The sequence below is a fragment of the Physella acuta genome, unplaced genomic scaffold, assembly GCF_028476545.2.
Source record: "Physella acuta isolate Inbredline_101_S28 unplaced genomic scaffold, ASM2847654v3 ptg000479l, whole genome shotgun sequence".
Taxonomy (NCBI): Eukaryota; Metazoa; Mollusca; class Gastropoda; family Physidae; genus Physella; species Physella acuta.
In genome coordinates, this window is record NW_026731998.1 from 106,289 (window position 1) to 129,021 (window position 22,733).

General features: G+C 35.7%; 1 protein-coding gene across 1 annotated transcript; it reads left to right on the forward strand.

The window, feature by feature from the left end:
• Nucleotides 1–7,403: 7,403 nt before the first annotated feature.
• On the forward strand, nt 7,404–17,261 carry LOC131944050 (C-type mannose receptor 2-like). Its single transcript, XM_059304507.1, has 12 exons — nt 7,404–7,515; nt 8,289–8,395; nt 9,203–9,344; nt 10,462–10,617; nt 11,051–11,164; nt 13,286–13,317; nt 14,031–14,172; nt 14,542–14,697; nt 14,978–15,035; nt 15,365–15,404; nt 15,507–15,574; nt 16,904–17,261. Exons 1-12 carry the CDS (start codon nt 7,404–7,406, stop codon nt 16,914–16,916), a joined length of 1,140 nt encoding a protein of 379 aa, XP_059160490.1. The 3' UTR covers nt 16,917–17,261.
• Nucleotides 17,262–22,733: the final 5,472 nt, after the last annotated feature.

Here is a 22,733-nt window from a genome sequence, read left to right on the forward strand (position 1 = left end):
GCAGAGTTCATACTAGCGTCGGGGGAGTTTTGTTAACACCGAGGCATGTTTCAAAGTTGTTACAGGTATGTTTTGGAATCGGTTGGTGTAGACTTGATACTAGAGTCGGAGGTGTTTTCGCCGAGACAGGTCACAAAGTTGGTACATGTATGTTTTGGAGTTGGATGAGGGCCGTCTTCTTACTAGGGTCGGTGAAGTTTTCACCGAGGAGGGTTACAAAGTTGGTACATGGATGTTTTGGAGTTTGATGGGGGCAGCGTTCATACTAGGGTCGGTGAAGTTTTCACCGAGGCTGGTTTCAAAGTTGGGTGTGGATGTATTTCCTCCTCATCATAGAACCTGAAGTCACTGTCCCTGACGGAAGCTGGGTTGGGTGGTGGTGGCGTCTCATCAAGGGGTTCAATAAAGGTTCCACCTGTCGACCGCTGTACAAACACTCTCTCATACCCTAGATTCATCTCCCCTTGATTAGTCTCATGAAAGCTACTGATCATCTGTACAGGATACAATCTCATTTCCTCTGGTTCAATATCAAGTCCCGTTTCCATTTGCTCCAACATTCCCGTGCTCTCACTGGAATCCCAACCACAGCACTGAAGACAAAAACATTCACCGGACATGGTATAGGGTTCTTATACTGCGGTGTTTATGGTATTCCGTGTATACTGTTTTACCGCACCTGGTTGGGCTACCGATCAGAATCGTAAAGGGATGTTTCCAACTCGGATCCAGTATTTTAAATGGTTGATTTTGATTCCAGTCATACCTCTTATACAGGATAACGAGTTACATAACTTTCAGGGACAAGTAACAAAACAATAACACACATCAAAAATCACAAAAGACCTTTATATAATACACTTTTTATTGAATAAAAACAACCCCATCAGCATACAGTCATAAAGTAAAGTTTCCCTTTCAAACCTGACGGTCTATGGGGCAAGTGAAGTAGAGTTCACTTGTTACTGTGACCTCGGTATATGAAGAGATAGTGTGGTCAGCACTATGCCCAACCGCCTTTACTCTCCCTAACGTGAGTTAGGTACCCAGGGACGGTCTACTGACTTGATCCCGGATTTGAATTCGAGACTTACGGGTTAGCAGTTCAGCTCTCTACCGCTAGACCACTCCGTCCCAGAACAGTCATGGTTCTGTCTTATTTACATATTTACATTAAAGTCTCTTTAAAGTCACGGTTGCTAAACTAAAAGGTCTTATATGTCTAGGGGAGATGTTGTCACATTGTCTGCGTCTACTTGTCTTTTAATGTAAAATTAAGAAAGTGAGTTTCTGTGTTGGGTGTAAGTATATATCCCCGTGTTGTATGCTCTGAACCCTATGTTTGTCCCACCACTTGGTTCTTTTGTTGTGAGGACCTGCATGAAAGATTCTTTGCCTAGTGTGTTGTGATTTTTAGATAATCCTTTGTTTGATGTTTTATTATAGTCGCCGAAACAGTGGTGCGTCTTACTACATAAAGATACCACCCCATCCCCTTCATATTCTAATTTAAACAACCCCGGTGTTCTCTTTTCATAAATTTTCCTAGCCCTACACTCCAGACACTAAATATCTATCGTGCCTTTGCCGCTTATAAACTGGGGTCTATGTGAGTCGCATACTTCTGAGGGGAACCATTTGTCGTAAATGTAAAAAAAAACTCGTGTTCTAGCCCCGGTCTAACGGCTTTTAACAAGTCATCGGTACTTAAGGCTAAGTATAAACTGTCAGTGTCCATCTCGCAGAGATGAAAGTCGGTTCTATCTATATACCTGTCTATAAAATGATAATAAAATTCAAACATCCTAAGTTTCGCGTACTGATAAACGAAAAAGCCTATCTGAAGAGGGAGATCCCAAACTATCTTCTTTTTTAACGTTTCTACTTCGTAAACAGCGTCGGTAAGTTTTGTAATTTTTTTTTAAATCGCGGATTATTAATACAATCCCCTATATCGCTATCACAACAGCAGGTCATGTCCGCATGTCGTGTTTTATCCGTCAAAGTTTTACCATATGCCGCGTTTCATTGTTTCACTCGTTATCGCGTATTTGTCGTCTATGTCCCCCTTTCTTCGCGCCTCTGATACCGTATCCCCAAATGTCTTAAAACATGAAACCGGATTATATTCAACTACTTGATAAATTTTAGTTACTACCAACCTATGATTTAAATACCACTTTAAAAGGGGGTTAATAAAATTTACTCCCCTGCAAAGCTACCGATTAAAGTCCGTCTACCGCTAGTCAATAAGTTGTTATCGATCGCGTATTGTCTCATAAACGGTCCGATGTCGTCCCGCGTAACGTTAGTATTTTTAAAAATCGGTGTCATCTCACTAAAATGTTCTCTTAAACTATCCGGTACTTTAATGTCGCATTCTATCAGACCAAAACACGAGTCGTCTAAAACAGAATCGATGATCTGTTTTTCAGTCAGGGGCCATTTTTTACCATAGGTCGGTGTCGGTGTCTTTTGTGATTTGTCAATAGATTTTAAATACTCTTTAATAGTCGGGTTCGTCTTTTTATGGTTCCCCCACTCACATTCCCACATTTCTACGACTTTAACGTCAACAGTATCAGTAAGGTACTTTGTAATTTCGTTTGTCTTTTTAAATAACTCAGTCAAGGGTTTGTTACTAATGGGATTTACTGTTCTGTCTTTAGTTAAGGGGCAGTCAGGGTGTCCATGAAAGAGGCAGCCATGGAACTGATAAACGGTTCGAGCGTTCGCGTCCCACCCGTCTACTCTTATATGGCGGGATCCTAAGCTAACTTCGCCCCCGTTAAACGCGGTTTTTAAAGTTACCCCTTTGTTTTTGAAACCCACGATAACCACTGAAAGGCCTATTCCCCATAATGATTCGCTTTACGCGGTCTAAACCCATCCTCACTATTTCTAATAATCGGAAATCCCGTCGGCATTTTTTTGCATTAAAGACCATAAATAAAGCGCGTTCGCGTCGTACCCCTTAATTGCCTGTACCACCTTATTACTATTCCCCCTAATGATCGTTTCACCCTTTTCGTGATGTCTAAGAAAAATAATGGAGGGGCCCCCTACGATATTATTTCGGATTGTTTTATGTAACTCTGATTCGCGCTCGGAACACAAAGAAAAAGAAACGTCTTTGGGCAGTGTTTTAAATAAGTATTTTAAGGTTAATCCGGGGACAGAAATCGCGTCTTTGAAAATATCAACCCCTAAATTTTTGTAAAAATTAGTTTGCTGATCGAGCGCCTCGATAAACGGTTTTACATCGATATTGTTATACAATATAAGATAATCTTTAAAAGTTTGCATCCCCTTCTCTACCCAAATTTGCCTACACGTCGCGTACTCCTTGTCTGAAATGTTACAATTTTTTAATGATGAAAAAAAGGGCGGATGCGGAGGTAAACACGTTTCATCTAAGACGGCTAATTTTTTTACATATTCGTACGGGAAAAAGCCTTTTGTCTCTTTAACATTATACGCGGCGAGGTATTTACTATAGCTAAACCCAGGTGCAAGATAATTTAACTATATCTAAGAACTTTAATTTATTTGTTGATATACACATGAAATTATTATTTCTTTTAACTACATATTTAAACGGTGTTTGTTTATCTTCTACGTCGTCTTCATCATCGTTTGAAAAAGCTAAAAAGTACTGAATAAAATACGGTTTAACGAGATTTATATCATATTTTCCTGAATTAAACCCTATAACCGGCATTTGTCGCAAATAGTCGTCTAATCTACCGCTAAGAAACCTATCAAACCCTTTGTCGTTCGACTTATTATCGCTACCCCTAGCTTTAGGTGGAAATAGCTTCCTGATTTGCTTAAAAATAGGATCGAACTGTTTTCTCAAAATTCCATAAGCTGCCTCGGCGATTATGTGGAGTCTGTCAATAACTCTAGTCACTAATTCTTGAGGGTCACCAGTCGAAATAAAACGTTTGAGGCCACAGAGCAAGACAAAGGCACGTGTTTGGTTACGCTTTTTGTAACTCTACCTAACGTGGGTAACTCGGTATGGTCGAAATAGCATTCGAAATCGTATGTTGCTCGGAAGCAGGGGCGTAGCGAGGGGGGGGGCGGGGGGTGCGGACCGCACCGGGTGACACCATTTAGGGGGGTGACACCAAGGCAAAAAATAGCAAAATATATAGAGAAAAACTCGAGGGGGGGGTGCAAATCGAAAGTTTAAGGGGGGGGGTGCAAATCGAAAATTTGAAAGTTTGTCCCTGGGAAGGGTCTCTATGCCTCTGGGGGGGTGACACCATTAAGTGCCGCACCGGGTGACACCCGACCTCGCTACGCCACTGCTCGGAAGGGATAAACAAAGTTACTATCTACATCTACCCCATAGGACGCTAAAAACTCCCAGATTGTTTGCTGTGTCTGATAAACCCCTCCCTTATACCTATCTACGGGTTTGTCCCCATTACACCCTTTCACGTGTCTGTTCAATTGTTGAACGGTGGGCCATAATTTGTTACACATAGAACACGCGAAAGAGTGACCCGTCCCACCTATATTATTAATGTACATAAACTGATTTTGAAAAAATAAAAGATACACAGTCTCCCTAAACCTATCACTACTTCTAAGTTTCGGAGAAAGGATCTGGTTTTCATTAAATTCAAAAATCTCAATATTTACAATAAAACAGGACTCTAAGAGGGGAATTTCGACCAAACTAACCCCACTAAAATTATCCAAGGTCACAAGACCTTGGTGCGCTTGCCACTGTTTCGCGAGATTTAAGGTTGGAATTCTAAGATCTCTTGTGGGTGCTCCTAAATGTCTGGCTAAACATCTAAAAAAGGAGAAGTTGTCTGTGTAGGGTTTGGAATTCGAATCCTTTTGTAACATGTTAATGGCATGATTATGTTTAATAAAGTCAGGAATGTCTGTGAGAAGGCATATGGGCGAAGGTTTGTCTGTAGTCATGTGTAAGTCTACCGTGTAACGGACACCAATCTATCAGCCAGATAGATGGCGAACGCTCCCGGATTCGTTTAACTAATTACACACAGATGGCGATAAGCCTAAATAAAAGAAAGTTGACTCACTAGTTCGCTAGGGCTCGTAATTAATGTCTAGGGGAAACACTAGAGAAACTACTGATGACAACAATACATTTAATCTGCATATAACTTGTAATAGGAGTACAAAGTCGTGGCAGAACACTAGATTTAAACAAGAATAAAATGGATTTACAGAATGAACAAAACCCAACTTACAATTCCTGGGAAATAAATAGTATGATACACTATCACAGCTTTTAACACTTCAGAAAAATCACCACTGTATACATAACACTGGTATTAGCATAAAGAATTACTTAATCACAAGTAATATAACAACTTAATACTGCACGGCAACACACAGGGCTTATCTCTCTTCAACGACGTCTGACCAAAGACTGCCGCGAGACACCTGTGGGCGATCTATTTATAGACTTAGGTAACATGGAAGGTCACCTTCAAATCATAAGACCATTGGTTGGGGTGGTCATCTGGTCTGAAACAATCAATCATCTCTCGATGGAAAATTTCTCAGTCTAAGACTCTCTTAGTAAGACAGTGGAAAAAAAAACGGTAATTGCACCACAGACCATATATGGTATTATAACAAATCTCAAACTAAAAATAAAACATTACTAGACCTAAGTAGGTCACAACCGCATCTCCCCTAAGGTTGTCTACAGGAAAAATAGTGGTGTGTGAATTAAGGTTACTGTCGTTGTTAGTCTTTACGCGTTTGTTGTTTGCTATGTCGTCATACGTCGTATGTCGTTTTAAGGAGTTAGTGTTGGTAGTAGTACGAGTTGTTTGGGTCGCTGTTGGGAGTTGGACAGTATGTGTGTCGGTCACTAATGTGGGTTGGTGTTTTTGTCTGTTGGTCACGTATAATGGTTGTGGAGTTTGTCTGTCGGTTGCTGATGGGGTGTCGCTCGGTAAGGTTTGGTTGGTGTGTGCTTTCTTATAGTGGGTTGTCAAATTGTCAAGTCGTGTAAATACTTTCCCGCAAGTTGTACAGGGATGTCTTTGTCGTCCGTGTGCTGTCTCTTGATGGCGTATGAAAAGTTGATTACGGCTGAATACTCGGTCACAGATCTCGCATGTAAAGCGGGTCATGGCTGGGTGGGTGGTAGGCTGGGCGGTTTGCATCTTATTCTAGTGTGTGGATCAGTTGGATGCTTGGGTAGGTCGTTGGCTGTAGAATAAAAATAAAATAAATACATAAAATAAAATACATTTGTCAAATTTTTAAAAACTTTAGTGGGTTTACTTAAAACAAAACTAGATTGAAAATTAAACGTACCTACTGGTTTGAACGCAACAAAAACTTTCCAACTGAGGGGGGGGAGCTTTTTCACAGACAGGAATAAATAGAAATAAAATGGGAGGAAGGGGGCGCGAATTGATTATGGACCCATAATGGGAGAAGCTTTAAGCACGAAAGTAAAATCACTTAGCACGAGAGATAAGTTTTTTTTTAAATTAAAATAAATAAAGATTGTGCATTTTTATATACATCATGTATTATAGTAAATAAAAACATAAACGGGTTTCAAGCAATTCTCTATTCAGAAACCGTAAGTAGAGTAAGTAACACTTCCGGTCACCGGAAATCATTCAAAATTCAATACAGAATTACAAATTAGATATAATACCTATACGTGAAATGTCGTCAACTTAATTGAAATGGTACTTAATAAATCGTGTTTACAGACAGGCACAAAGACAGAGACAGACACACAGACGTACAGACACAATTTCAGAACTAAGATTAATATGATGTATTACGTTAGATTTGTGAAAATCTTGGTTTATTTTTGTTTACACTATTACAATACTACCCTATACTTTTTACGCGAGAAAGTAAAGAGGGTTTGAAGTTGTAATACAATTTAAAACATTCTACACAACTGCATTAGATTTTTTTAAAATGTTAGTGTGCTAATTTAAAAATAAAAGTAGTAATTCATAATGGTGTTTAAAACACGAATAGTTTATTTTATAGGCCTATTTATATAGAACCAAAAATCGCCAACGTTATTTAAAAAAACAACGTAATTAACTTTATATGCGGACTATGTATGTTAAGATTACTAAAACTTTCTAATACATCAAACACGAATTACTTCTGACCGTGTAACCATGGAAGTGATTTTAAAAAAAAAACGTGTCCTCAAGGTTTTCATCATAATGTGACCATATGCAGATATTCATAGGTAGAAGATTATTAAACTGGAAAATCAAATACGTCTTTATAAGCTATTTTCAAAATTCATTTAATAAATTAACTAATATATATTAAATGGCATACGAAAAGGGGTGTTAGTGTAATCTATATCAATTTTGATCGCTTTTAAAACGCATGTAAATTGTCAACTTGAAGGAATGATAAGATCCCAATCTAACGATGTTTGGATTGGTCTACTCGACAAAGATTCCCATGGCGTCTGGCAATGGCATGATGGTTTGTGTATCAGCTACCTCAACTTCAGCCCAGGTGAGATATCTCAGCATTTATTCTAACAACACTTTATCAAAATGTTTTTAATTAGAAAAAGTAGCGATTTTTATTTTTATTTGAATTAACATGTTACAAAAAAAAAAACCATTGTTGAATTTAACATACGACTAAAAAATAGTGGATTTCATCGTCCATACGTTAGTTTACATAGATGATGTCATCTTTACTTTCTCTCGATATATATATATATATATATATATATATATATATATATATATATATATATATACATATATATATATATATATATATATATATATATATATATATATATATATATACATATATATATATATGTACATATATATATATATATATATATATATATATATATATATATATATATATATATATATATATATATATATATATATATATATATTTATATATATATATATTTATCTGGTGTGTGTGCGTGTGAATATATATATATATACATATAAATATATACAAGTTTATAATTGTGATTATATGTGTATATGTATGTGCTATGTGTATTATGCTACTGTGTAAAGTAGGTGAAAGTGCTTTTTAGAGCGTTAGAAAATTTGAGACAGAGTTAGTTGAATTTGTACAAGATGTTAATACAGCAATCGCAAATATCATCTCCCCCTTCCCTCCCCCCACCATCACACACACTGAACGGTTGGATATTGATTGAATTAAAACCATTTTAAAAAACAGAATTTTAAAAAAAAGCTTGCTCTGGTGTACGTGGAGTTAATTAGCATAAGTCAATGTATTTCCAGGTGAGCCTAATTATGGGAACGGTGAAAAAGACTGTGCTGTCATGAGAGAGTTTACAAATTTCAACAACCGTTGGGACGACAAACCCTGCGATGCCTTGAACCCATATGTATGTAGAAAAACAAAAGGTACGTAATTTCCGTTCATAAGTTCCAAAAGTTTTGAAAGATTATGTTCCTTTATTCCCTACGTGTACTATACGTTTCAAAAACGAAACGACATACTCGTGCAGATAATTATGAATGTAATATATTATATTTGTTCTGTTAGTTAACAACCATTAATTTTCAATTGTATGTAGGTTTTTAAACATATCTTTATACATATATTATTCGTTATTTAACATGACACAAATATTTAAACTAATCACATTCAGATGGAGTAGTACCAACCGCCACTGTTAATACGGTAAGCTCAACTTATATTTTAATCTTCAGTGTTTTTTATTTTATTATTTAAAATATTCCTTATACTATATATCTACTTTGTAAATAGAATAATATATAATAAAATCAATGTATTCCATATTCAGCACCTAAATTAAAAACCTGAATTTGAAAACAAATGTTGTATAGCTTCTGCTAAACAGGATTTCGAAATGATCCTACCTTAATGATCCTTACTCGGGTCAAATCATTTGTTGTATTATACAGGTATTATATTGATACAGTTTGCACACACATATCATGTGTGCGTTTACATTTGAATATGGTTGTACATAGCTGGAGCAAAGCCTAGCCGATAGCCGATTATTTTATAAAATGAATAGTAACATATCCGGTTATATTTTAAATAAGAGATTTATAAAGCGCCTATAATTTAATAAAGTGTGAAATTGAAGTTTCCATTGAAATTGAAAACCACGAATCAAAAAGATTGCTTGATAAGCTAAAGTGTTGTGTCTATTTTTTGACAGGATTGTGACAATGAGTGTAAGGCTCAACGACCTACAACCTGCGTGGGCTACACCTTCGACAACAACATCTGCACCTATAAAGTCAAAGCTTTTGAACAAATAAGCAACAGCGTTCCAACTTATTTCATTCGGTGCGATACATGTAAGTGACAGTTATAAAACAATGATGAACCTAATTTCATTGTAAAGTGTAAAACAATTGAATATTCTTACATCGAAATTGAGAGCAGAGTTTATTCCAGGCATCTCTTCGAAATGGTACTTATATAGAAAACTTTTACTTTTACCAGTGCCCATCCCCCCTCCACGAAAATATCAACATGCAGAGTATCCTAGCTTTATTTGACTGACAAGCATTTCTTTACCCCCCCCCCCCCCTAAGACTCAGGGGGGTAAAACGACAACGCATTATTCTTTCTCTTGCATTCTCTCGCAGACTCTCTCTCTAACAGTGTGCTAACGTATCAATTTAAATACGATTTGCTGTAATTTTGATGTACCAATTTAGAAAATAAAATGAAAGGTAGGATCAAACATTTCCTTAGGTAGCTCGTTTATATATATATATATATATATATATATATATATATATATATATATATATATATATATATATATATATATATAACATCGAATGCGGCATAGTCTTTTGAATGTTCCGTCTTGTTGCACGTGGCCGGTGACGCCGACTGTCTTTGACTTTTGTTCTTTGAAGATTGTCTTACCTTCCCATCACCCATCATGGATAAGGCTATCACATACAGTAGTAGCCCATGTTTGGAAACTAACAAGGGATTGGATTTTTTTCTTTGGCAGCCATCTGGTATGTCTGTCTCTTGGTCTGACGGTCTTTTCGGTTTGTGTCGCATCGAATATAGAATACTATACAAACAATACGTTACTCGCAATGAAACCGCACCCTGAATAATGAAATTCGATCACACCGTAGTATAGATAGGACATTGGCCAGGACATCCCGGCCAGTGTGCCAGTGTGCGCATTGCCGGCCAATGTACGAAATACGCTCTCAAGTTTAAAATCTTCGGACTTTGGCCAGTACGTCCCGGCCAGTGCGCACATTTGCCGGCCAATACGTGCTTTGAACGACTTCGGACTTTGAGTGCTTGTGTGTCTGTAGTAGGTCTCGCTCTTTCGTAACCAGCCCTTTTTGTATGTGGAATACTATTGATCTATGTCAGCCTATACACGTATATTGCTGTCTTGTATGAAGGTACAGCTCAATTTCCCAAACATTCCAGACTGCGGTGCAGGATGGCAACTAAGACCCAACACACGAAGCTGCTACAGGTTCGACCAAACATCTAAAAAGTGGAGCGACGCCAACAGCACGTGTGTAAATCTTGGTGGGGCTCTGACCACTATTGTTGACCAGGCCGAGCAGGACTATGTTTCAGGTGTTGACACTCTTATAAAATGTGAAAACAATATTTAACTTAATTTGTATATCAAGCATATTTTTATATAAAACAAATTGTTTTATTTTTATAAGAACAAGAATAGTTTGATTATTAAATTAGCGCTTAGTAGGTCTAAATTACAAACTGGATTAGATTTTTTTTTAAAAACCAATCTGTTATGTTTTATTTTTCAAAACTTTTAATTAAATATTGTGCAATAGGGCTGGTAAGTTGGTCACCAACCAGTTCTACGGCTCAATAAAACCTGCAAGAGCCATAGAACTGGTTGGTGACCTACTTACCAGCCCTATACTTGATAATTATCCTGAAAGTTAAATAGCAAAATAATATATGAAAATGGCAATGTAATGTAGGCTTTTATATATTTTGCTGTTTATATTTTTTTTACAACATTTTTTTTAAATTCAAGGATTGATAAAACAACAAACTAACGACGTTTGGATCGGGTTGCTTGATAAAGAGGGTGAGGGTATCTGGATGTGGGAAGACGGCTCGTGTCTTAGCTACATCGACTTTGACCCTTGTAGGCACTTCACTGTTACATTAGTTAACGCTGCGATATAATTATATAAGGGGTTTGTAAGTGATTTTTCAATATACGTTATTAAAAAAGTTATCAACAATAATATTAGATTGAGCATGTCTATTTGGGGTTGTGTTAGCGTGTGCTAAATAGAGTGTGAGAAGGCTAGAGAGGGAGAAAATATACGTGTACAAGGTATTCGTTATCACAAAAAATATATCTAAAACATAATTAACGTCAACTTATATATGTTATAGTGTTTTATTAAAAAACATTAAAAAATTAAAATCTTGTCTTTTTACTTTCTCGTATATACGAAGTATAGAGAAAGTATTGTAATCGTGCACAAAAATAACATGACATTTTGACAGTTTTCACCGTTTTACTCCTCAGTCCTTCATCACATCCGGAGTATAGAGGACTTATTTTAATCGGGCAAAAATTATCAATCCAGATTTATCAAAATTAAGAGGTTTTATGCGTAATCCAGTCTGAAAAACTGGGCTTTGCAATTCTGTCCGTTTTCTGTGTGTCTGTCTGTGTGTGTGTAAACACGATTACTTGAGTACCGTTACAGCTAGGTTGATGAAATTTTATATATAAGTATTTTATCAAAATCGTAGATCCGTATCAACTTTTGAGCGATTTCCGTTAACCGGAAGTGGTATTTTTTCTACTTTGAATTTTTCAAAAGCCTATAACTTGAGTACTATTTCAGATAGATAAATGAAATTTCACATGTAAGTCAAAGATCTAATTCTCTACCTTCTGTTAAATTTTGAGTAATTCCCGTTGACCGAAAGTAGTAATTTACGCTACTTCCGATTTCTCAAAAAACTAATGTAAATTTTTAAAGTACTAATAATATTGCGTACTATTATGGACTTTTTATTTGGCGTTCACTTGGTGTGCACTTCTTTTGTCTAAGAGATTTTATTCTATTTTTAAAACTTTAAGCAGGGGCGTAGCGAGGGGGGGCGGGGGATGCGGACCGCACCGGGTGACACCATTTAAGGGGGTGACACCAAGGCAAAAAATAGCAAAATATATAGAGAAAAACTTGAGGGGGGGGGTGCAAATCGAAAGTTTGAGGGGGGGGGGGGGGTGCAAATTGAAAACTTGTAAGTTTGTCCCCGGGAAGGGTCACTACGCCTTTGGGGGGTGACACCATTAAGTGCCGCACCGGGTGACACCCGACCTCGCTACGCCACTGACTTTAAGTATTTAAAATTGATTAAAAATCATGTCTATAGCCCGAGTTCCCATCCCCTGTTGTTTTATATAAGAATATTCGAGAAAGTTTAGGGGAGATCACTCCCGGTTTATTTTGTATAAAATAACATAATGAAATTCAATGCTTTTTAATTGTAAAAAATTACATACGATATTGAAATTAAATTACTTTTTATTGTATAAAATAACAAAAGATGTGTAGTTTTAATTCTTTATTTTATTTTATAAAATAACATAAGATGGGAAAATAAAATTATTTTTTTACTGTATAAAATCATAAGATATGGAAATTGATTTATTTTTTTATTGTATAAAATAACATAAGATGTAGAAACTTAATTCTTTTTTTATGGTATAAAATAACTCAAGATGTGAAAAAGTAATTATTTTATTGTATTAATAAGATACTATACGGAAATCCAACGCTTTGTTTATGTTGACAGGAGAACCAAATTATGGTAACGGCGGTAGGGATTGCGCTGTAATGAGAAACTATGCGACTCACAACAATCGATGGGACGATAAGCCATGTAGTTCTTCCTACCCATTTGTCTGCAGAAAAATACCTGGTAGGTAAAACTGTATATAAGATAATTAAACTCAAGATATTGTCTGTTCTTTTTATTTTTAAAGAATGATATAAATCGTTATCTTTGATACACTATTTTAAGAAAATATTAAATACTTTGAATCTATATTATGTCAAAATGTTTAAAAAATTAAGAAATATATAAATGTGGATTATGTCTGTAAATTAAAAAAATGTTAATATCTTTATCAAACAACATGGCTTTAAATGTGTTAAGATTAATACAAGATATTTAAATCAACAGCATGCTCCAGCATTAACTAGAATATTTAAATTAATCCCAATTTTATTAATCTCAGATGATCAAGGAAAAACTCCAATAGTTAACGCAGTAAGTGCGATTCAAAATAATAGCTTGATATTTGTTTTTAATCTTCGAAATAAGTTGTAAAATCTTCAGTTTCAATAAATACATTCAATATTTCATGACATAAAAAAATGTAACTGTAATTATACAATTAACTATTCAACAGGTATTACGTAGAAGCCGTTGATATGCACAATTTATATAAAACTTTAAACTAATTATAAAATGTAATTAGTTTTTTTTCTAAAGATTTTCTCGAGTAATCCATAAGAACACTCAAACGAACAATTTATTTTTTTCGTCTTTATTTTCCCGTTTGAATTATTACTATGTTACATTAAATCAAACAGTTTATGTATTGCTATTTATTGATAATTAAGTAGCTTAGAACTATATACTGACAATTTTGCCTTGTACTTGGCACTGGAAAAATGGAATTATATATATATATATATATATATATATATATATATATATATATATATATATATATATATATATATATATATATATATATATATATATATATATATATGATTATATTCTAATTTGTTTACCGTATAACAGGGAAAAACTTACCTTTTTCTTAATTGTGTAAATAATTTAAAAGCTTATGAATTTAATATAAAATTTTTGGTAACATTTGGAAAAAAATATTCCTAAGAAAAAAAAGTTTTTTAAGTTTATGTTTATTTTATTCAAGCAAGTTTCAAATGTTTTTTTAATCAAATTGACAGGATTGTGAAAACGCCTGTAAGGCACAATTTCCCTCATCCTGTGTCGGGTATAGCTATAAAAACGACATTTGTACATTTGAAGTTAAAGTACTTAACAATACATTACGCAACGTCAACACATCTTTCATCCTATGTGATGCACGTAAGTCTTTCAAAAGTGTGTGTGCGTCAAAATTTTTTAATTATTTCTCTTGGCAGGTTGAAATATAAATCTAAATTTAGCACTTACTTGTTTACAAATCTATGATGGTCAGACCCAAGCAATATACTTAACGCTATCATTTTTTTATATATATTTACAGCCTTATTTTCTTTACGTATTTATGTATTTCTTTTTGTGTTATAAACATTGTTTATTTCTGATATTCACCAGTGTTACTTCGAGCTGAAATAAAAGATGTTGCTTAATTTACTTTAGAGAAATCTGTTAACAACTAAAACGAAGTTTTATAATTATAATCATATAAGAAAGGCAAAATTAATTTAATAATGGGTTATTTCTCAACACCAGCTCCACCAACAGTGGCTCCCACCACACCCACAACTACGGTTACCACCACTACACCAACTACAACCACAACCACAACTACAACAACCGTAAGAACAACTACCACCCAGACCACGACTACAACAACCCCACGAAGAAGGCACCATCACGAAAGTAACGGTACATATTTTTTAGATATATTCTTTTAAAAGCTTTGAATTCTTAAAACAAATTTGTGGTAATAGGATATATCTCAAGATCAATAACCCAGATTTCTCAAGTTTAATACAGTGCTGCATCACTTGAGTGAGTAAAATAAATTAAAATTAGCTGGATAATAAATATATACTGTAATGTATATGACGAGGATTCAGTGAAAGTAAAGAAGAATTGCATATTATTGTGTTTGAAAGTCAAATTTTAAAAATCTATAATTATAATACGATTTTTGCAAATTTAGAATGTGACTGCAGTTATGATGAATGTGATGACGATGCAAGATTTAGATTTTCCGATTGGTAAGTTTAATTCGTTATGAATGGGCATAATGGGTAATATTTAATTTTGATTTTAGAATTAATTTACAATTACATACGCAATTTTGTTACTGTATTATGTAATATTCTTCTAAAAATAATGTGTAACGTCCAAACATGTCAAATTAAAAGCTATTACCGTGACAAATTGGAAATAAATAACAAAGCAAAGTTCATATTTATACATTATATTTTAATATTGTCAAATATATAATTTTTTGGTAATTATGAAACATATATTATGACAGCATATACAATTTTTAAAATATAAAAGCATGTTCTACATTACTTTATTTACAAAATAAAATTAGGAATCCTTTCCTGTGGCAGCTGAACAAAAAAGGACGGAAGGTAATTTCGTAATTACTATAATAAAAGTTTTCTTTCAGTATAAGATCATATATTTTTAACTCAATACTCAGCGTCAATTATAAATGTGTTTTATTTACAAAGCAGACAAGCCATCATCACAGTAGAAAGATGTTTCAAGACTCAGACTACTTCGCCTTCTTCAATAAAAGGTAAAAACTTTGTGAAACATTATAACATTTTATAGAAGGTTGTGTGGGACATTAGCATTATGAAAAGTATTTTCGCTGCCTAGTAGGTTTATTATGTTAAGACAAAATTAAGATAAAAAAATATATTTTAATAAGTTTTATAAGGTTTATAAGATCAACATTTTATATGCGATTAAAATGTAATCAGTATTATTAAATGGTTGTTATAATATATTTCTTAGTGATGGTTCGTCTTTCAGATACAAAATCCTCAGCGAAAGTATTGTAATAGTGCAAAAAAAAAAATCGAGATTTTCATAGATCTCGACGTTTTACACCTCCCTGAGTCGGAAAAACATAATTTTGCAATCTTGTCCGTATGTCTGTGTATCGGTCTGTGTGTTTGTCTGTCTGTGTGTAAACACGATAACTTGAGTACCAATAAAGCTACTTTGATGAAAACTGATATATAAGTATTATATCATATGTGTAGTGCTTTATCAACTTTTCAGTTGTTTCCGATAACCAGAAATGGAACTTATTCTCCTTTCATTTTTAAAAGCCTATAGCTTGACTACTATTTCTGATAGATAAACAAAATTTCACTTGATGCGCGATTCTCTTTCTACGAGATTCTATTCAATTTTAAAAAGTTTAAGTAATTAAAAATTCATTTAAAATCATGTCTATATCCCGAGTTGCAATCTTCTGTAGTCTTTTTTAAGAATATTCGAGAAAGTTTAGGGGAGATCACTCCCGGTTTATTTATTATTAAAGTTACTTCATTTGTGCATTTATTAATAAGTGATTCTAATAGCTAAAACTTCATTAAAATATTTCTAGCCCCAAGATAATAGTAACACTTAACATCAAGGGTTGTCTAATTTTCCTGATACATTATACTTATATTCAAAACGAAGTCAAACAATATTTTTGTAGTTCTCAGATTATTTAACGAATTAATTATAAAATTGTAATGTTCGTATTTTTTAAATTTTAATTCTAATGCGGCTTATATAAAAAAATAAAGGTGGTGCCAATAGTGTGCTAAATATAGTAAAACATTCTAACTTAAACAAAAAATAAGTTAAATCCTTTTAAAACTAAAAACAAAGCGAGATAAACAGTTATTTACTAAACGAAAGGGAAATAGCTTACCATGCATTCAGTAACATTAATAAAAGTCAATTACTGTATACATTTTAATACAGACAAATTTAGTATAATACATTTTTGTGCCGATTAACCGAACCATGCAATGTCTCTCAAGAATTATAATAGATTTAAGAATAAATCCAATGCATTAGTTCTTCATATTGTTATGTGTCATTTATTGTTATTTATTTTCAGGAATAGGTGGTAAACTACGAAAATCAGGGCATTCGCCATATTAAATTTCTGATGTTCTTCAATTCCAAGAAAACTTTTCTTTCATTTTAATAATAGTGGGCTTATATTTATAGTAGATGAATTTTCATATATTATGGTCTTTTCAACTTGTACTTTTTGCTGGTTAAATTGTTCATTTTATATGTGTTTGTGAAATAGCTACAACATTTGTTTGATCTTTCTGTAAAACTTTCAAAGATCAATACTATACAAAATCGAATTTCCCCAACATAATTTTACTTAAAATATTTTGAAACTTGATAAAATGATTTCATATCATTCAAGCAAACAGAAATGTTAAAATAAATCTAGGTTATATTTTAACATCTTTCGATGTACATAATATATCATTCACTATAATTAGTTTAGAATAAATATTGTTTTTTTTCAATTTAGTTATATTTGTCTCATACAAAATTGTATAATCATATGCTTAATTTTTAGAATCATTCAGAAAACAATTAAATTTTATACGATTAACTAAGCAAATGCTTCTTTTTTATTTTTAGAGAAACTAAAATAAAATTCAAAATTGTATTTTACAGTTAAAAGTCAGCAAAACACATAACAATTTTCTTAAACATATTTCTTCCATTTTCTAAAATTGAAAATTGAAAATTGTAATTTATATAAGTGTTATTTACTCAAATTTAAAACTATCTAAGTTTGCATTAGACGTGTGTTTAATGTGCTTTGCCACAAGTAGCAGCAGTGTAGTCATTCCATCGTTTGATATAAGTCTCAATGATTTGATCTGTACATCGATCTTTATAAAATACCCCACCTTACATTTTAGAAAGAGACCGACTAGTTCTTCAGTTTCACAAACGTTAAAGTATAAATGATGCTGTTCTTTACAAATATCGTCACATTATTTGTCGACATTGACTTTTAAAGTATTTGATACACGAATAGGACATCAACGAAGTCTGTGTGGTGTTTATTATATTATTTTATAATTGTTTGGAAATTATAACACGTCTCATTTTTATTTGAAAAAAAAACATTACAGTTCCCGATTGCAATACATGTTTATAAGCTTTTAACCGCGCTCATTTACTCTTGTTGAGGTGGTAAATACTTCTTGTCAGCTAATAACAAAACAAACAAAATATTATTAAGAGGGAAAACTAAATTTATTATAAATTTCGATCCACACTTGCCCGAAAACAACGACAAGTTTTATGCATTTTTTAACCAGAGAACAATTTCGAAATAATTAGTCCCAATTGGTTCTAGTTTAAATGCATTATAATATGAAAACGTTGGTGTTATGAAGACTTGATTTTGGAGTTAAATAGCGTTTTTTTTTTAAATATCTAATCCAGCTGTAATAAAAAATAAATGCTTAATAAAATCTAGATTTAATGATTAAAGGAATGTTTTAAATGTTAATAAATTTGTTAGACGTTTTGTTTTATTTTAAAATATTTCCATTTGTTATTTTAATTTTCTAAAATATATTTATATCACGCGAAAACCGTTTTTGAGAAATGGTATTCAGGTAAAGGGAGTCTATCCTACAGATCATATTTACTCAATCTGTTAAGTAAAAATAAATATATACGCCTATCTATGACGTTCTACTCCCAATCAACAACTTCAAATCTGTTATAACAAAAATTCCCTCCCACACAAATATGTATTTAGTGTTAACATTTTATGCGCCATACGTCACGTTGACTTACACTTCTGTCTGCTTTTCTTTTTGGATTAGCTGCCATGGCATTTGTTTAACCAAGAACAAATAAAACAACAGTTGTTTAATTTTGGAGTTGTCTCTCCTTGGCAGGTTACTATTCCCCGATACTATTCCCCGATATCGAACCTCATTTAAGTGTTTAAACCTGGCATTTCTGGAGTAAGAAGTCAAACTGAAACAATGTAATTGACTGAATTAAAATTACAAAGAAATGGACGATTAGATTCATTTACCTGTAACATTTCAAACACTTAACCTTGGACAATAGTTAAACTTACTAATCAGAGAGTTCATGTTACCCGTGTTTCTTACACTTGGCTCCTGAAACCGATCAAAAAGTTTTAAAATAAATAAAGAAGTAAATTTTCAAAACCTACGCTCTAATTAATTTTAATTTAAAATTCATATTCAAGTTATTTCAATTTTTTAAACTAAACCAATAAAAGTGAAACTTAAATCATAATATTTTTTTCTACTTCTTGTATGGGTAGCTGGTTGTTCGTTAGTGGTCGTAGCTACTTGGGGGTAAGTGGGCAGGTCAACTTACAAGATGCTTTTGAAATAAAATTTCTAGTTCAGCTGACATGCAATGGACCAGCAAATTTTCTTTTATCTTAGTATCGAAATATCAAAGATAAGCAAAATCGTATTCGACGAGGCACACTTAATGTAAACCATTAACCTATGTTTCTAGACTGATCTTAAAACCCAAATTAATAATAGGCCAACCGTATAAAAGAGGGATGGCTGAATTGAGCCTGATAACTCAAGCAGAGATTACACTTGTGAATAAAGTAGGTGGTTGACGGTCTATATCCAGCAGGAATAACCAGTGCTCCTTTCAGAATTTTTTCGCCGGGTGGGGGTGGGGGAAGGGGGGCACTAAAAAATTTCAGGTGCCAATAATAAAGCCAAGAAGTAGGCCGTAGATCAACTTTGGATGAGCTATTAAAACATGATATTTAGTGTACGTTACATGACCGTTTATGGTTCGTAGTTTCAGTTGTTTTTGTGTGTGTGTGTGTGTGTGTGTGTGTGTGTGTGTGTGTGTGTGTGTGTGTGTGTGTGTGTGTGTGTGTGTGTGTGTGTGTGTGTGTGTGTGTGTGTGTGTGTGTGTGTGTGTGTGTGTGTGTGTGTGTGTGTGTGTGTGTGTGTGTGTGTGTGTGTGTGTGTGTGTGTGTGTGTGTGTGTGTGTGTGTGTGTGTGTGTGTGTGTGTGTGTGTGTGTGTGTGTGTGTGTGTGTGTGTGTGTGTGTGTGTGTGTGTGTGTGTGTGTGTGTGTGTGTGTGTGTGTGTGTGTGTGTGTGTGTGTGTGTGTGTGTGTGTGTGTGTGTGTGTGTGTGTGTGTGTGTGTGTGTGTGTGTGTGTGTGTGTGTGTGTGTGTGTGTGTGTGTGTGTGTGTGTGTGTGTGTGTGTGTGTGTGTGTGTGTGTGTGTGTGTGTGTGTGTGTGTGTGTGTGTGTGTGTGTGTGTGTGTGTGTGTGTGTGTGTGTGTGTGTGTGTGTGTGTGTGTGTGTGTGTGTGTGTGTGTGTGTGTGTGTGTGTGTGTGTGTGTGTGTGTGTGTGTGTGTGTGTGTGTGTGTGTGTGTGTGTGTGTGTGTGTGTGTGTGTGTGTGTGTGTGTGTGTGTGTGTGTGTGTGTGTGTGTGTGTGTGTGTGTGTGTGTGTGTGTGTGTGTGTGTGTGTGTGTGTGTGTGTGTGTGTGTGTGTGTGTGTGTGTGTGTGTGTGTGTGTGTGTGTGTGTGTGTGTGTGTGTGTGTGTGTGTGTGTGTGTGTGTGTGTGTGTGTGTGTGTGTGTGTGTGTGTGTGTGTGTGTGTGTGTGTGTGTGTGTGTGTGTGTGTGTGTGTGTGTGTGTGTGTGTGTGTGTGTGTGTGTGTGTGTGTGTGTGTGTGTGTGTGTGTGTGTGTGTGTGTGTGTGTGTGTGTGTGTGTGTGTGTGTGTGTGTGTGTGTGTGTGTGTGTGTGTGTGTGTGTGTGTGTGTGTGTGTGTGTGTGTGTGTGTGTGTGTGTGTGTGTGTGTGTGTGTGTGTGTGTGTGTGTGTGTGTGTGTGTGTGTGTGTGTGTGTGTGTGTGTGTGTGTGTGTGTGTGTGTGTGTGTGTGTGTGTGTGTGTGTGTGTGTGTGTGTGTGTGTGTGTGTGTGTGTGTGTGTGTGTGTGTGTGTGTGTGTGTGTGTGTGTGTGTGTGTGTGTGTGTGTGTGTGTGTGTGTGTGTGTGTGTGTGTGTGTGTGTGTGTGTGTGTGTGTGTGTGTGTGTGTGTGTGTGTGTGTGTGTGTGTGTGTGTGTGTGTGTGTGTGTGTGTGTGTGTGTGTGTGTGTGTGTGTGTGTGTGTGTGTGTGTGTGTGTGTGTGTGTGTGTGTGTGTGTGTGTGTGTGTGTGTGTGTGTGTGTGTGTGTGTGTGTGTGTGTGTGTGTGTGTGTGTGTGTGTGTGTGTGTGTGTGTGTGTGTGTGTGTGTGTGTGTGTGTGTGTGTGTGTGTGTGTGTGTGTGTGTGTGTGTGTGTGTGTGTGTGTGTGTGTGTGTGTGTGTGTGTGTGTGTGTGTGTGTGTGTGTGTGTGTGTGTGTGTGTGTGTGTGTGTGTGTGTGTGTGTGTGTGTGTGTGTGTGTGTGTGTGTGTGTGTGTGTGTGTGTGTGTGTGTGTGTGTGTGTGTGTGTGTGTGTGTGTGTGTGTGTGTGTGTGTGTGTGTGTGTGTGTGTGTGTGTGTGTGTGTGTGTGTGTGTGTGTGTGTGTGTGTGTGTGTGTGTGTGTGTGTGTGTGTGTGTGTGTGTGTGTGTGTGTGTGTGTGTGTGTGTGTGTGTGTGTGTGTGTGTGTGTGTGTGTGTGTGTGTGTGTGTGTGTGTGTGTGTGTGTGTGTGTGTGTGTGTGTGTGTGTGTGTGTGTGTGTGTGTGTGTGTGTGTGTGTGTGTGTGTGTGTGTGTGTGTGTGTGTGTGTGTGTGTGTGTGTGTGTGTGTGTGTGTGTGTGTGTGTGTGTGTGTGTGTGTGTGTGTGTGTGTGTGTGTGTGTGTGTGTGTGTGTGTGTGTGTGTGTGTGTGTGTGTGTGTGTGTGTGTGTGTGTGTGTGTGTGTGTGTGTGTGTGTGTGTGTGTGTGTGTGTGTGTGTGTGTGTGTGTGTGTGTGTGTGTGTGTGTGTGTGTGTGTGTGTGTGTGTGTGTGTGTGTGTGTGTGTGTGTGTGTGTGTGTGTGTGTGTGTGTGTGTGTGTGTGTGTGTGTGTGTGTGTGTGTGTGTGTGTGTGTGTGTGTGTGTGTGTGTGTGTGTGTGTGTGTGTGTGTGTGTGTGTGTGTGTGTGTGTGTGTGTGTGTGTGTGTGTGTGTGTGTGTGTGTGTGTGTGTGTGTGTGTGTGTGTGTGTGTGTGTGTGTGTGTGTGTGTGTGTGTGTGTGTGTGTGTGTGTGTGTGTGTGTGTGTGTGTGTGTGTGTGTGTGTGTGTGTGTGTGTGTGTGTGTGTGTGTGTGTGTGTGTGTGTGTGTGTGTGTGTGTGTGTGTGTGTGTGTGTGTGTGTGTGTGTGTGTGTGTGTGTGTGTGTGTGTGTGTGTGTGTGTGTGTGTGTGTGTGTGTGTGTGTGTGTGTGTGTGTGTGTGTGTGTGTGTGTGTGTGTGTGTGTGTGTGTGTGTGTGTGTGTGTGTGTGTGTGTGTGTGTGTGTGTGTGTGTGTGTGTGTGTGTGTGTGTGTGTGTGTGTGTGTGTGTGTGTGTGTGTGTGTGTGTGTGTGTGTGTGTGTGTGTGTGTGTGTGTGTGTGTGTGTGTGTGTGTGTGTGTGTGTGTGTGTGTGTGTGTGTGTGTGTGTGTGTGTGTGTGTGTGTGTGTGTGTGTGTGTGTGTGTGTGTGTGTGTGTGTGTGTGTGTGTGTGTGTGTGTGTGTGTGTGTGTGTGTGTGTGTGTGTGTGTGTGTGTGTGTGTGTGTGTGTGTGTGTGTGTGTGTGTGTGTGTGTGTGTGTGTGTGTGTGTGTGTGTGTGTGTGTGTGTGTGTGTGTGTGTGTGTGTGTGTGTGTGTGTGTGTGTGTGTGTGTGTGTGTGTGTGTGTGTGTGTGTGTGTGTGTGTGTGTGTGTGTGTGTGTGTGTGTGTGTGTGTGTGTGTGTGTGTGTGTGTGTGTGTGTGT